We start from the raw sequence: 16,569 nt of genomic DNA on the forward strand, positions 1-16,569 counted from the left end.
GGCAGCAGGGCAAGGGAGGGGATTCCTCTCTGCTCTGCTCTGTACTGCCCCTATATTCTGCAAGCTGCAGTGCTGCATCCCTCTGTGAGACCCCCAGCACAGAAAGAAGATTGACCTGATAGATCAAGTCCAGAGGAGGCCACCAAGATTATTAGAGGGATGGAGCATCTCTCCAGTGAGGAAAGATTGAGATTGGGATTGTTCAGCCTGGAAAAGAGAGGGCTGTGGGGTAACCTAATTGTGGCCTTCTACTACCTGAAGGGACCCTCCAAGAAGGATGGAGGGACATTTTTTGCAAATGACCTTAAAGGGTTTGAAACTAGATGACCTTTAAAGTCCCTTCCAACCCAGGCCAATCTATGACTGATGGTATGATTTAGCTCCAAACCCCCTGCCATGGACAGGACACCTGCCAGTAGATCAGATTGTTCAGAGCCACATCCAAGCTGGCCTAGAACACTTAGGGGTGGGGCAGCCACAGCTTCTCTAGGCAACCCCATCCAGGACCTCACCACCCTCACAGGGAAGATTTTCTTCATAACATCTAATCTAAATGTGCTCTTAGCATCCACAACTTCTCTGTGCACAAATGCAAGTAAATGCTCTTTTGAGCCAGTGAAACAGAGCATAGGTGTCACAGTATTAGAGATTTTGTATGAAACATCATTAACAGCTCCAAAATGCATGATCCCATCTCTGCTCACACAACTGAAATGACTTTTGCCACTTTTCCCTTGGCAAAATGACAAAAAATGTGAAAAGCAGCTATTTTTTCTTGTCTTATAAAGCGCAGCCCTTCCTGAAACTGTTTTTCAGTGGTGCTGGTTCCGGTTGCTGTCTCACAGCCTGGTCCTTTGCTTGAAACAAAAAGATATAAAAGAAAAGTACAGCTGTGAGAGTGTTAGCATATTATGATAATGGTCTTAAATTTGCTTTAGGGAGTATATAATCTTTTGTGACTGATGGTTTGTGGGTGTTAAGGGAGAGACCAGGGTAAATATTCTTGTGGGTCTCCTGACTTAACATCTGTTATGCAGTTACTTCAGGCTTTGGGAAAGTAGATTCAGAGATCCAGCAGTCCTTTAGTGCATTCACATATATTAATGTATAGCAAGATTTTGGCAGTGTAATAGTAATTAAACAGCTTAATCTTCCTTTGTCTAAAAAGAAAGAATATACAAGGAATGCTGGCATGTGAGTATTACTTAAATAATTGTAAAAGATGTTAGATGTGACATGAAATTTGTACAAGGCTATAAAACATATGATGGCAGGAAAACAGCTGGAATTTATGTAGAAACATATGATGTTAAGGTATGAAAATGGTATTAAGGTATGAAAATGCATTATTTTATGAGATTTCATAAAAAAGTGTAAGCATAGATGTCAGAATGAAATGTTTAACCTACTTATCACATTGGAAGAGTGTCCTAGACAATTTAGGGAGCTTAAACTAACTTTTTGGCTTGTACAAAAATTAATATTTCCCACATGCACAAATTTTAAATTAAAATACTGGAATATACGTAAAGAAAACCTCAAATTAAGGGAGCTGTGGTGGTAAGTACACATCATTAACTGAAAGAAAACAGCTCAAAGGGAGTATTATATTTAAAGGGTTTTTAAATTCATGATACATTCCAAATTTATCTCATTTGAAAGTATGGAGTCAGGCTCAGACAATCTATCTGAATTAATCCATATTTGAGCTCAGCTATTAGGTCTTGTAGGTGAAGCTAACATTACGTGCTTTGATCTGGAAAGCTGTAACTTAAAGTCCCAGCCTAACTGCTACAGTGAAGATCAGCAGAGATGCAGTTTTCCTGTTCCTGGTAAGGAACTGTCTGTTAGCAAATACTAAACAAATTTTTCATTTTCAATTTTGTAAATACTTCCATGTCATCACAGGAAGAAGGACTGGGAATTTTTTTTTTTTTTTAATTAAAAATAATTGTTTTCCTATGTCTTAAGTGAATACTGTTACTGTGTTTAGCAATACAAACAACTAGATTTTTTTTTACTTGCCTTAGATTTATTTATTTTCAAACTTATAGCTATTATTTGATACTGGGATAAAACTTTTTGCTTTGAGTTAAAAAGAGATTTCCAGTTGAAAGGGTCTTTTTTTTTATTTAGAGAAATTCTATTGTTTACATATTTCAAAAGGGCTTGCTTTCTAACTCAGACAGAAGCCCAACCATTAATTTTCCAAACATAACTCTAAAATCATGTTCTTCCATGTTTAACTGCTTTCTTCATATGGTCTCAAAGGGGAAAGCCTTGCTTGTCACAGTTCTGCTTAGTGGCTCCCTTCAAATGGAAATAAAGAAATGGTAGTTATGTCGTCATATAAGCTCTCAGTTAAATCTTTTAGAGTTTCATAAGTCTTTTAATAAGTCCCTGGGCTGTTGTCTATTTAGTTGTCCATTCCATGCTGTGGATGTTTGTTGGCTTCAATAAATAGTTATGCTTAAGACTCCCTGGGACTCAAGCTATTTAATAAATACACAAACTAAGATCCAAACATCACTTAAATCTTTGCTTTCCAGTCAAGTTAATTTCAAGTTGATCTCTGTATTAATGAGCTATTAGAAAAGACAGGCAGGCACAGGGCAACTCTATTGTAGAAGCTTATTTCCATAAGGAAGAAAGGTAAAAATTGATCATTTGGCATATTTTTAAGACTTCTGTTGTGTATATGCAAATAGTAATTAACATTTTCAGCCTATCAATAATAATTCTCTAATGCATTTAAGGTAATTCAAAGATTGGAGTCTAAAATATAACTTTGCCTATGAAAGAACACTTTTAAATTTCATTTGATTTGGCCTTTCACTTCATGAAGTTTCTGGCATTTTTTCCTTTAGATTTTCATAAAAACAGACTTTAAATTGTTTCCAGTATAGTGAATAACTTGCAGTGAACTCAGATGCAAATCAAGGCATTCCATTTTGTACTAGGTACCTGCTCTGTCTTAAGTTTGAAATGCATTGCGTTCTATGATGTTGGGTTTTTTGGGTTCTTTGCTTTTATTTTTTAAAAATTTTGTATTGTATAACTTCTGTTATTGCAAAAGCAAGACTGTTTGTAATGGTTTGGACCAAATATAGTGCAACCAGATGCTATGCAGGTTTACCTAAAGAGCTTTGACAACCTCTTAGTCTTGATATGTAGCACACCATCTATTCTAGCCATGGTTGTTCAAAAACATATAATGTATGTCATGCTAAATTGCACTCTAGCTGTTTGGTTAGTATGGATGTAATTATACCATAAACTGAATTGCAGTTGAAACTGAAAAATGGACCTAGAGCAATATTTTTAAATTTTATGGGTTTTTATGCTAAACCACATTTTAGATTTTCCCAGACAGTCTATAGTTATCTTACTGTGCATTAGCACTCCTCTCTTGATAAGGCAAGGGAAAGCAAGCCTCAGGGGCCAGAGATTTATGTTCTGATTTGACAGTATTTTTCAGCCTATGTGTGGTTCTAAGTAGGGGTGCAGGACATGCTGCAGTTTTAAGTAATTTTAGTCTGCTTGCCTGGAGGTTCCTCCTGCTCTGTGGAGTTTTGATACCTGTCTCATACTTGAAATTCTTCAGTCCTTGCACTTTCAAAACTTTCATTGACCGATCTTGGTATTGATTGTTCGTGAACTGTAACAATCCCTCTTGCTTGTCTGATGTCTTTAATCTTTTTATCCATCTCCATAACTAATCAATATTTATATTGTCATGGAGGCAGTATATCCACATCCAGTCTTGTGTCTGCAAATTCACAGAGTGTTTGTAAGACATATTGGTATAGAAACAGTTTAACATTTTCTGGGATAGAAGAGGAAAGCATTCCAATATGTTGTAAATACAAAGATAGAGTTACCTGTTACCTGAAATTGCATTTTCTTTCTACCAACAGGTCCCATAAGCAGCATTTTGGTGAATAAGTATGGTAGCCGGCCTGTGATGATAGCAGGGGGTATCCTCTGTTCTTTTGGAATGATTGCATCCTCTTTCTGCAATAGTGTCCTTGAGCTGTATATATGTATTGGTGTGGTTGGAGGTAAGAGTCCTGTTTAAAAGGTTATTTTATGTTATAACAAATTATTTCCAATATTGTTCTACAAATGAGCTTCACTGATCAAGAAGTCTCTGTTTACAGATGCAATCCAAGAAGGTAGTAAGATCAGTTAATTTCAGCCATCTATTCCTTTAAATTAACTGGCATGATATTAAATTATTTCTTAGGACAATTCAGAAACAACTGATGAATTTATTCAATAAATGCTGTATGTATGTACTTTTCCACATTTCATATAATTGTGGTATAAAAATTGATTGGCTCATGACAGCACTTATTACAGTCATTTGTGTACAATTTCACATTTGTTGTTTTAGCTTTCAGTCATGTTGCACTGCAAACAGGATGGCAGAGGCTAGCCAAATTCTAGTAGAATTGTGAAAACTTGTACCAGATTTCTGTAGGTTTTTTACAAACACATAATCTCACAGAAAAGTCTAACAACTTTCAGTTCAATATTTTTCTGTTTAAAATCCCCCAGGGTCAGTCACCAAATAAAATTATTCATAATCATCTATCACAGGCCTAGATATCACCTAAAGTAATGACTTAAACTCATTGTAATGCCAGAAAATTAAAGAATCTCCTTATTAAAAGTTGTGGGGTTTTTTAAATCCCTTCTCAGAATAAGAAAGGAGAGGTGAAATATTGCAGGTAATAAATGAATGAGATAATACCTGTATATTCAGGCTCATCTTCCTTTATGTTGGGACTAAAGGAGTCTGTTTTTGTTTAGTGATTAATCCTTAAAAGTCTTATTTTTGACATCCTAAACATGGTGCCTACTGAAAGAGTAATGTCAGAGTCTGGGAATGGGCCTGTGAATAAAGAGAGTTTCTCTCCTGTACCATCAAGCAGAGGCATATTAGAGTTTATGGCTTAGATGTCTTAATACATAGAGAAGGCCTAGAGGATCAGCTTTGGGTTCAGTTTATACAGTCGACTGCTCTGGGTGGGTGGTCTGCTCCCACATGTGTCATTTAAAACTCCTTAATAGTGACCTGGGGAAGGAGAGCTGAATGTGCTGGAAAATAATTTGCTATTTTATCCTCCAGTTTTGCAGACAAGTTGTATCTTAATTAGAGTTGGAAATAGGAAATTAGGAGATTTATGCATTTAAATACACCCTACATTCATTGTAGTTGAGGTGACATTTAATAAGTTTTGTTAAATGAGCCAGGAGAGAATTGTATTTTAGTTTAGCAAATAAAAAATGGTGAGTCAAGGCACGGATACCATCATTCTTCTGTATGTGATTCCCCTGTTTCTATCATTGCTGAAACACAAAAAGGAGTTTTGGCTTTCAGTGCAGCACTGCAGGGGAAGATGACCAAATGCCACCATGACACAGTCTTGGTATGAGCACTCATAGACATCAGTGAGGCTGAATTTCATTTTCTGATGCTAGTTGGTTTCAATATTGAGAATCACTGAGTTGGATACTGGTCGTTTTAAAAATTACTTGAAAGAGCTGAGATGTGATTTTCACTGCATGACCTGCAATAATACTGTCTTTTATGTGTTGTTTAGGTCTGGGTTTAGCATTCAACTTACAGCCTGCCTTGACCATGATTGGCAAGTATTTCTATAAGAAGCGTCCCATCGCTAATGGATTGGCAATGGCTGGAAGTCCAGTGTTTCTGAGCACATTGGCACCTCTCAATCAATTCCTCTTTAATGCTTTTGGCTGGAAAGGAAGCTTTCTTATTCTGGGAGGACTTCTTTTGAACTGCTGTGTGGCTGGGTCACTTATGAGACCTGTTGGACCAAAAAAAGTCCCTCCTGTGAAAAAAGATGTTGAAAAAGGCACAGGAGATTCTGCCTTGCACAAAAACAACAAGAAGTCTTGTTGGCAAACTATGAATAAGTATCTAGATCTGTCCCTTTTTAAACACAGAGGGTTTCTGATATATTTGTCAGGAAATGTCATTATGTTTATTGGTTTCTTTGCTCCAATAGTATTCTTGGCTCCTTATGCCAAGCACAAGGGAATTGATGAATATTCTGCTGCTTTTTTGCTGTCTATCTTAGCCTTTGTAGACATGTTTGCTAGGCCTTCCATGGGACTTGTAGCAAACTCCAGGTTTATCCGGCCAAAGATTCAGTATTTTTTTAGTTTTGCTGTCTTGTACAACGGAGTCTGTCATATCTTGTGCCCTCTGGCAAAAAATTACACTGGCTTGGTGATATATGCTGTATTTTTTGGGTTTGCATTTGGAATGGTTAGCAGTGTTCTTTTTGAGACCTTGATGGACCTTGTTGGAGCTGCCAGATTTTCCAGTGCGGTGGGACTTGTCACCATTGTGGAATGTTGCCCTGTGCTCATAGGCCCTCCTCTAGGAGGTAAGAATCTATTTCTTTCCATTTTTTTCAGACATTACGGCATAATCTTGCAATGTAACATTGAATTAATATAAACATTGTTCTTAATGTTTTCCTTTTACTAGAAATGTACTGTAACAGCCTGATAGTAAAAAATAACTGCATCAGTTACTTTTCCCCAACCTAGGGGCAGCCTGAAGAGTGCTTACTTACACTTGCTTAAACACCTTTAATTTATCTAAACAGAGAGAGTGGGCATTTCCAGAGAGGAAAAACTAACAGGAAAGTGTCAGAAGAAACACAGGCCTGCTCAGCGTTTTAGGCAGGGTGCACACATGGTGGGATTCCATCAGGGTGCTGTGGAGCATTGCAGCCTGGCATCACTTCACACCCCAGCTCTGCTCACAGCCAGTCCTTTAGCCTGTTTCTATAGCCAATAGATGGGGCAAGGCAATGCAGAGGGTGAACTGACTGAAAGATGTTAGCATCACCAACTTCTCTTTTCAGGTGTAAGGGGAGCTTAAAGGGAGCCTAGGTGTATCACCTAGACTTTATTCATGGCACTTGGGCTTCTAGCAGCAAAAATGAACAGTATTTTCAGAAAGTATTTTCAGAAAGTATTTTCTGTTTGCTATCTATTTTCTCAGTATTCAGTAATGCTGATAGTAAGCTTTATATTATTGAGATTTCTGATGGTATAAGAGATTAAAAAATAGATGCTCTAATTTTATTGAGAAGCATTGGTGTGTATCTTGGTGTGTGTGTTGCAGTATAAGCCCAACAATATGCAAATATAAAGATAGTGAGATTGCCAGCCTAATGAACATTAGCACTGTACCCACATTAGCACTGCCTCAGAAGTCAGCAAGATTGTGTGCCTAAAAGCATTTATATATACCAAAATACTTCACATTACTGTCAGTATTTCTATGAAAATAGCATTGTTGTGTGCAATTCTGAATATGCCAAAACAGTTAAACTCACTTCAGCAAACTAATATTTATACAAGTAAATTTTTAATATGTCTAAAAGCATTCCATATTTCTCTCATCATTTAACATACAAATCCACTTTGGCTAAGGTAGAGCAAAATATATCCTCACACAGACTCTTTCTGTGCCACCTAGTGGGTAGTCTGAGCCTCTAACCACTGGAGTCCAGCCTTTTCAGTGAGGTTCTGAAATCAGTATCAACTCAAAAGATATAAAATCCAATATTTATGTAGAAGTAGTTTACACAGTTATTTATTTTTCAGTACAAAAACTTTTCAGGAGTTTTGGAAAGCATTTTTTTTGTGCTATAACACCATGAATAATTGATTTAACTTGTTAAACAGAGGCAACAAAGGGGGTGAACATATGGAAAAGCTAAGCTCCAGTTTTGACTAGTTCATATGTTTTAAAATAGTATGCTGAAGCATTGCTAATTCAGAATTTTGTTTTAAAATATTTTTTTATGAGACTGCTCATTGATAAAAATCAACAGATTGCACTATTTACACTAAGAAGTGAGTTGTACACTTGAGTGCTATTTGAATTTGTCCTAATACTAGGTTTGTGAAAAAAAAAGTCTGGAATAATGTTATGGCCTGTAAACATGTATCAGGTGAATAGGCTGGCATTATGTTTTCAGCCCAGTAAAAGCATCTAAATGCATACTAAATTGAAGTGTGCAGCTTACCCTGTGAGTTTCAATTATAGTGTAGGAAAGTTCAGAGCTAAATATTTGGATACGTAGAGATGTTAATTTGGGAATTGGGAAAATTTAGAAGAAATTTCTCATAAATTAGAAGAACTGTTATATTTTTCTCTCCTTGTCATAAAGAAATTTAATCTCAGAGGTCTGAATGTAAGTTTTAGGTATAGGGCTCAGAGTTTAAAACTCAGCAGTTGAGTGTGATGGCTGAAGAGAGAAGCCTTTCTATCTCTCACCAGTCAGAGGAAAGTAAAAGTGAAAAGCAGGCAGCTGATGCACAGAGACAGCAGCCTAAAAAGGCAGATACCTTTTCATCCTATTGTCTTTATGCAGCCTCAGTGAGTGTCAGACTGTCACTCCAAACAACAGGAAAACACAATTAGGAGGTGAATAAAATAATAAGGTAATGAAAGAATGAAAATAAAAGAACTGAAAAACTGTCATTATTCATTAAGCTTTACTTTGTTCTTCAACATTTTATGATTGTCAGTGTCTTCAATTGCTATCTCGATTAATAAGGGGTTTTTTTGCAAGTTCCACTATCTATGTTAGACAGCTTTAACGTGTTGAAAATGCATTTCTGCTCCAACTTCAAAACAAAAAAATATATAGATATTTTTACCAAGGGAAAGATGTGCTTTTTATTTAGTATCCTAGTCTAAATACACTTTTTCTCTCTTCTTATCTTTGTATTTCAGGTTGGTTAGTAGATGTTACTGGGGAATATAAGTACATGTATTTTGTCTGCGGAGTGATTGTGACTGTGGCCAGTATCTGGTTGTTCATTGGCAATGCCATCAACTACAGGCTTTTGGCAAAAGAAAAGAAGTTAGAAGATGAGAAGCAGAAAGCACAGAAGAACGCTGACCCAAAGGAAGCAGAACCATTAACAAACAATGAGAATGAAGATGCTTCCAGCAGAGCTGATAAAGCTCCTGAAGATCCATCAGAAAGAGAAACCAATATTTAATCTGAAATATAGCTAAGAAGGCAACATTTATGACTTCCATTAGGAATATGTCTTCAGGACACAGGCCAGGTTTTGTGGTAATAATGATCAGTCACAATATTGGATGGGAACAGATTTTTGCCCTATGGCAAGACTCAAAGCTAAATTACTATCTACAGTTTATTTGTTTCAGAGATATAAAATTACGATTACAGAGGTAGTGACTCAATGCAAATGAATCCATTGAATTTTGACTCTGGACAATCAAGAGTCAGATAAACCATGCTATAAAGCCTTCCAATGACAACAGTTTTGTTTCAGAAGTGTATCTAGTGCAAGAGTATCTCCTACTCTTATTTGGGAAGATACTTGCATTCATCTTTATGATGTGGTTAAAGTCTTTTGAAATAACCTGTCCAAATTCTACTTACCATTAGTATTAAAGAAAACATAAAGTCAAAGATTTGTTTCAAAAGAGACATAATACCTGACTGTAGCACACTGAAACACTCTTCTCTTTTGTACACCCACTAGATAAAAAATATGCCTGCATAAGCAATTATGGATATAAAAGTTAAGTGTAGGAGAGAAATAATTGGTGATCACACCTCTAAAATGCAATAAAAAGCTGATTTATAATATATTCCAGAAGTAGTTTCCTCCAGTGATAGCTGATTACATAGTACTTCAACATATACATTTGAATTCAAAGTATGTTCACACCTTGCTAATTCAAACTAGCTAAAATCTGCCTGTACATAAAAGGTTTAAACCCAAGTTTTACATTTCTAACAAGAGTGGCAATCACTTTTTTTGCCTATGTATTCCTCTGTAGCTGAAGGATCTGGATCAGACTGTGAAGCCATTTTCCTAAAGGGACTAGATTCATAATCTGCTGATGTTAAAAGGATACTAACCCTTGGCTTTTGTGGCCTTAATGAGTTTCATGACAATGACTTCAAAGTCGATGCTTGGCTTTATTGACAAGTTGTTAGTTGTTTGATGGTGTCTTGAGAGGCGATTTAAGATCTAACTTCTGATCTTTGCAGATGGGTAGCTTCCCAGTTCCCACTTCTCTTTCCCAGGAATTTAGTGAAAAGCTACTTCTTTTTTTTGTAGTGCTGCTTTGAGCAAAAATGCTGCAAGGCACCTTGACAATGCCAGTCTGGAAGCTTTGTATTGACACACCAGTTTTATGCAGGATGTTTAGTCTTGTGTCTACAATTTCATGCAGACCATCATATAAATTAAAATGTACACAATTGTTCCTCTTCCTTTAGACAAAACAAGGCATAAACCTACAATTTTACTTTACACAAATCATTTAGTAGTGCTTTGAAAGTTAAAAGTGCAAGCTTCTGAAGATAATATGTGAAATTATTTCTGTTCTATTTCTAGGTAAGGAAAGGTGCTATTCATTTTGAAGGGATGCTTATAAATGCCTCAAAAATTGTGAAAATTAAGGGTCTGATTCATAAAACATTTATGCACTGTTTATGCAGGATACACCTACACTCAATTCCAGGAAAAGAAAATTATTCATTTTAGTCCTCTTCTAAATCTCAAAAAGTTGGAAATATATTGGACAGAGAGCTAACTGTGATAAACACACTTTGAAGTGCCAATAACAAAATTAAAAACTCAATAGTAAAATCTAGTAGATATGGGAGGGCTTTTAAGAAAGTAATTTCTTAATATTATGTTCAAAAATATTTTAATTTTTCTTCTAAAAATGTGGATAGTGCTTATTTCTGTTTTACTGGTTTATCATTTTATAAAGTTCCACAATAATGCTGATTTTTTAAATTTTCTCATCACTGTTTTGGGGAGAAATATGACTCTACTCTCATCATGGTACAGAATTTAATACCTACTTTTTGCCTAGTTATATTCAGGAAAACCAAACTTCTCAACAAATCCTATAAATCTTTAGGAGCATCAGAATCAAAATATGTGCATTTCAGAGTTTTGGGATAAATATGGGTTGCATGTTCAGACTCAAGCTGTGTACTTTGTAAAGAGGAATGATTCAGTCCCAGTAAAATTACAGTTCCTCTCCCCAGCCCCAGCTTCAGAGAGGAAGTAAATACATTGCACCTGCATCCAAACCTTAGCCTTGCAGCAGCCCATGACATGAAGCATTGCTCTCTTTATGGCTGTACCAACATACTGAGTGAATTCCAGGAGCTGTGAAGGCCTTGTGTGCCCATAGCCAGAAAGGGATGAGTTTCAGATACTAAGCTTTCATACAGTGAGGATTATCAGTTATAAATACTGGATTATGAAAGATGAACTGAAATTTTAGCTGAAGAGTGGTCATCAAGAATATCACTCTGCTCTCGATAGCCACTGATAGAAATGCAGAGATTATTTGAAAAGAGATTAATACAGGAACTGAACCAAAATGTCTGAGGTAAAATTATAGGTGCTTATTGTTATCTATTTGCAATAAAGGAGCATGATTAAGAATAAAGGTAGAATATAAGAAGAGTCAACTTTTGACTGAAGGCTGTTAAAAGGTGCTGTTGAGTAAATAAAGGATTCAGAAAAATTATGATAAAAAAAGTCTCTCAGGAAATATGCAGGCAACTTGCCTGTTCTATGCAGGATCTCAGAATACAAAACAACATGGCATAGGAAATAAGGGAAAAACAAAGTTCCTTGAGCCATAGACACATCTGACCACTAGTAGCAAAAATTATCTCACTATCTCAGAGGAAATAAAAAATTCTGTAAACACTCTACAGAGATGCTACTATTTCATCTCTGGTCTATTATGTTAAAAGTTAATAGTGGTGCAAGAGCTGCTTTACCACCACTCATCAATGTGCAGTTTTTAATCCCATAAGGCAAAATGATGTGGCAGGCAACTAGAGTGATATAAAGTAGGAAGAGCCAGGTTAAACATTTCCTTACACCTCTTTCATTACTCTTTCTCTTAATAATGGCAACAAAATAAAACCCATCAGCATACTCTTGATATTACTGAATATTAAAGAAGTTAAAACCCAGAAATGAGTGAAGAAAATTGGAACTGTGTCTATGCAAAAACTGTCTCAAATTAAAAACCTGTGTCTTCCAAATAACAGGTCCTAAAAGGGCAATTGCCTAGTATAGGTAGCTCTTATTTCTAAAAGTAATGATAATAATAAATTGCCTTGAATCAACTTTATTCTGAACATCAAGTAGCGAAATGAGTATAACTTGCCTTCAAACTCCTGAATATCACTCCTACTTGCACTGACCTGTAATTCGTACTGTAAACCATTTCATCGCTACATTTCTGCTTTTGAGATTAGACCTGGGTATATACATAATTTCTCTGAATTGCTCTGGTTTCTCTTAATTACCTCACCCTCAGTTTGAACCACTGAAGGGTCAGGACTAAGACATTCCCCTGATCAGTGATGAAGAAATTTACTCCAACTTTCTAGCATGTGTCTCTTATGCGCTCTAAGAACCCATAGTCTCAGTTAGTGCAAGCAAATCCGTAATTGATCTTGTTTTCATTTATATTCATGTATACTTCATTCTTTTAATTTCTCTGCTACAGTGTTGCTAAGCCTGATTGCCCTTTTTCTCTTCTAGAAACAATAATGTGCAAATTTTAAAAGTAGTAGGAAGGTGGATAGCATCAATAATATTTTCCCCAATTTCATATCAGGGTTAAATTTCAAGTTGTTTTAAAATACACATCCAGATACTTCTCTCTCTTTTGGGTTTCTTTATGTCATATACTCTATTAGCTGGAGAATTCTCCTGTATTGCCCTTTTCAACTCCAGAGAAAGACTCTTCACTAATAATTCTCAGTATTATTTCAGGAACGTATCAAAATTTCACCCCTCCCATCTCTCCCCATTGAACTGTGGTTACAATTGTTGTTAATTCTGTATTTCCATGAAGTTCAGAAAAGCATCTTTTTGTATGAAAGACAACAATGCTTTTATTTCAGGAGTGTGTTTTGTGAACTGCTTTGACAGACCTAGGGAAAATCTTACTTCATCTTCAAATAGATTTTTTTAAGTGACACTGTCCTTATTGAGAGGAGGTACAGCTTTACTTACTGCTGAAGGGAATGGCAGCCAATTTCACTGACATTGATTCATATCAATGCAAAATTCACATGAATTTTAATAGTCATCTTACATATCAGCATCCACTGTGCTTAAAATCATTTGGCAATGTGTACATGATTGTTCCTCCCAGAGAATTCTCATTCCTTTTAAACATTCCCCACCTCCACCACCCCATACTTTGTTTTGATGTAACAAAAAATTTGGACTGGGGATGCAGTGACTTAAATATTTCTTGTTTGTTTTCCTGAAATGACACATTTTCTATGTTGCCAAATGCAACATTTTTCACTTCCTTCTTTCATGTCTGGTTGTGAATATTAGTGGAGAGATATTACTGGGATACATAAGTTAAAGATACTATATGCAGCCAGATTTTGGACTGCTATCAGGATTTCACTAAACAAAGCCAGTCACCACTTTTATAGATGAACATGCTGTAAATGACACCGACAATTTTGCCTATAACAAAATCGAATCAGGCCATTTTTGTTAGTTTCTCTATAGATGACTATTTTTCTACTCACAGAGAGGAATATAAAGGGAATTTTAAAATAATTATTTTCAGAGATGGCTTACCAGTTTTAATAAGGCTGTTTGGAATTTTTTGAGGGTGGGTGCACTTCTGATATTTGTGCAAATATATATATAATGAAAGTGCTTGCATGTACTATCACATTTTTGATGAGAATTTGCATAAGCATTGCTGTGTGATTTCAACATAATTTGCATGTTGTAGTTTTGCTGTTCAAATTTTTCTCATCGTCTACCTCTCAGTTGAAGTTTGGAGACTTGCACAACCCTGGAAGAAGAGTTAACAAAATGCATAATGGTAAAACCTGTACAGACTATTAGAAAGTCTCCCAAATATTTAAAGCTGCTTACATTTCTGTTTTCAAGGCAGGGCATATCTGTGTCCACATCTTTGTATCAGTTCACATATCTTTAATCTTAACCCTTACCTGTGAAGTTTTTGCATCACTGATCTGGTTTAAAAACTCAGTGTGTCATTTAGCTATCGAAAGTCTAATGATTTTTCTGTGAGATGCTGGCCCATTATTCTTTTTTGTTTTCTTACAATTTCTGAGTTAGGGAAATTAACAAAGTTAATATATCCAAACAGTTTATAAAATTATTACAGAACATTTTGCATCCATGAAAAATAAAATGTGTTTCTGGTTTAGAAATAATAGCAAATTTTAGCTTGCTTTTCCTTTTATGGGGCAGTTGAAGGAAGTAGTCAGAAAATATTAGATTGGGGTCAAGGAATGATGATTATTCGTCATGTGCTCTTTAGAAAACCAGAGATGATTGTTCCTTCAAAGATATTCTTCAAACTATTCTTGCCTTCTAGGACCTAGTACATAGTCCACTAAAGCCAAAATAAAAATACCAATCAAAGAGCTTTACCAGACATTGGAGGTGATGTGGCTTCAGTGGAGATTTCAGCCTTATTTTCTCCATTCCAAATCTCAGGACCATCAGATATAACACAGTAAACACAGGATTTGTTACAGCTGGCAAATTTTCTATGCCTGCATAATATTCCTAATGAATCAGTCCCTAAATTAACGCACAACATGTATTATTTTAATAGCCTATGTAAATAAATTTTAAAAAAATCCCACCATACACTCTGAATGTAGATTATAAAATACAGAGGATATATTTGAATAAATATCCAAACAAGTCTGTTAACCCCAAAGGAAATTATTTATTTCCTTTCAAGCCTTCTTTGAGCAGTTTATAACCTTCATTTTTCTTATTTCCAGAGAAAATGGTTTATGTCGTCTGTGAATGTATATATGGACATATATAAGGGAATATATATGCAGATGTGGTATGTGTATATATGTATTCCCCTATATATAAAACTCTAATTTATATATATTATATATATTTATGTATATATAAAATATATATAATATTTTAGAGTAAGTTGCATATTGTGCCTGATAAATGAAACATAATTGTAAGCAAATAAAAAACTTCCACAAATGGCAGAAAAATTTGAAGCTTTTTTGTAAGAGCATATGCTATTTTTCAGTTTCTGCTAAAATTATTTATACTAGAAATTAATTAAAAAAGCTGCAGTATTATGTAACACTGGTTTCCAACCATGACTCAGTTCAAAGCAGCCTAAGATCACTGATAATGTTCATTGAGGTAGATGGCAAAACCTACATTGTTGGTGAACTTCTTGGTGGGGTATCATTGCTGTGGAAATATTAACTAAATGATCTCTGAACAGACTGCAACCAATATACTGAGTTTTCAGCTAATGTGATATGTATGACCACTTCATACAAAATAGTGGTCGACATGATATTTTTGTACCAAGTATGGAAAGTGAGAATACTCAAGCCTCTGCAAACAATATTTCTCTTAGATTAATATGTGAAATTCTCCAGAACATTAGTCATTAAAAACACTGAAAACATATCATACCTTTAACAGGTTTTGGTGGTTTTAATTTGTCTGCAAGTAGGCAAGCCCATGAAAAGTCTACATTTGGCTCTCACTCTTTAAAAAAGTTTTACCTTAAAATTACTGGGAGATTTTTCAGAGTGGTACATAAGTCATTTACATAAATTCCCTTCCTCAAAGAGTGTTACAGCTGCATTTTCCACTTACAGCCTACTTGGAAAGTTCACCGTATCTGCAGTTTATCAACAGAACCTGGTATTGCTATGCAATAATTAAACATGCAGTAACCATTGTTGTTGACTAATAAAGTTGTTTCTTCCTTTCTGTATTTTGCAATACTGTATGGTTTTTACTTGAATATATTGGCTAGATTTTTTTTTTTGACAATCATTTATTAGCTAGAGGTGCTATTTATGTTCCAAAGAGATATGAGTGAATTATAACTTTCTAGATGCCAAATCCTTTTTTTGACCTGACAAAATTCATTGTTCATAATGTATATTAACCCTGTAAAGTGCTTATGCATTGCATTAAATTGTATTTAAATGCATTTTTGTTCATTAACTTCTATTCCAGGCCTGTACTACTGTGTAATATGTCAAGTTTGTCCATATATATTTATGGGAAATTACAATGAAAATTGTGTATAATAAGCAATTGGGAGAAAAAAAGAAAAATTAAAATAAAATTTCCATGTAAATTTTTTCTGAAAGGATGTAAATTCTATTTTCTTAGTCTTCTTAATAGTATATTAATTGCACCTTCAGAGTGTGCAAATATTCATAGATATTTAGATTGATTCACTATTCAGTTGCAGCAAAGATCTCAAAATCACTTCTTGTTGCGTACAGAAACAGAGCTTCAAGATTTCCTGTGGAGAAAAGCTACTACTAGTAACAGAACATTGTACCAACCCCTTGCTATTCCTAATTTCACCATCTTAGGATTTATTCTCATACATAATTCAAATGCCATCTGGACACCAGGGTTTCTTTTCCCCATTACTTGGACTTGGAGGTATTC

At 35.2% G+C, this 16,569-nt stretch overlaps 1 protein-coding gene across 5 annotated transcripts in view; it reads left to right on the forward strand.

The window, feature by feature from the left end:
- SLC16A7 (solute carrier family 16 member 7) overlaps nucleotides 1-16,258 on the forward strand; it is an 80,238-nt gene extending 63,980 nt beyond the window's left edge. For all 5 annotated transcript variants that reach the window (XM_036401261.1, XM_036401262.2, XM_054514971.1 and 2 more), the window contains exons 3-5: nucleotides 3,918-4,061; nucleotides 5,610-6,422; nucleotides 8,795-16,258. In XM_036401261.1, coding sequence (XP_036257154.1) covers nucleotides 3,918-4,061; nucleotides 5,610-6,422; nucleotides 8,795-9,066 — 1,229 coding nt within the window. In that variant the 3' untranslated portion in view covers nucleotides 9,067-16,258. The remainder of the gene's footprint in view (nucleotides 1-3,917; nucleotides 4,062-5,609; nucleotides 6,423-8,794) is intronic.
- Nucleotides 16,259-16,569: the final 311 nt, after the last annotated feature.

This window comes from Molothrus ater, chromosome 5 (assembly GCF_012460135.2).
Source record: "Molothrus ater isolate BHLD 08-10-18 breed brown headed cowbird chromosome 5, BPBGC_Mater_1.1, whole genome shotgun sequence".
In the NCBI taxonomy this organism is placed as follows: Eukaryota; Metazoa; Chordata; class Aves; order Passeriformes; family Icteridae; genus Molothrus; species Molothrus ater.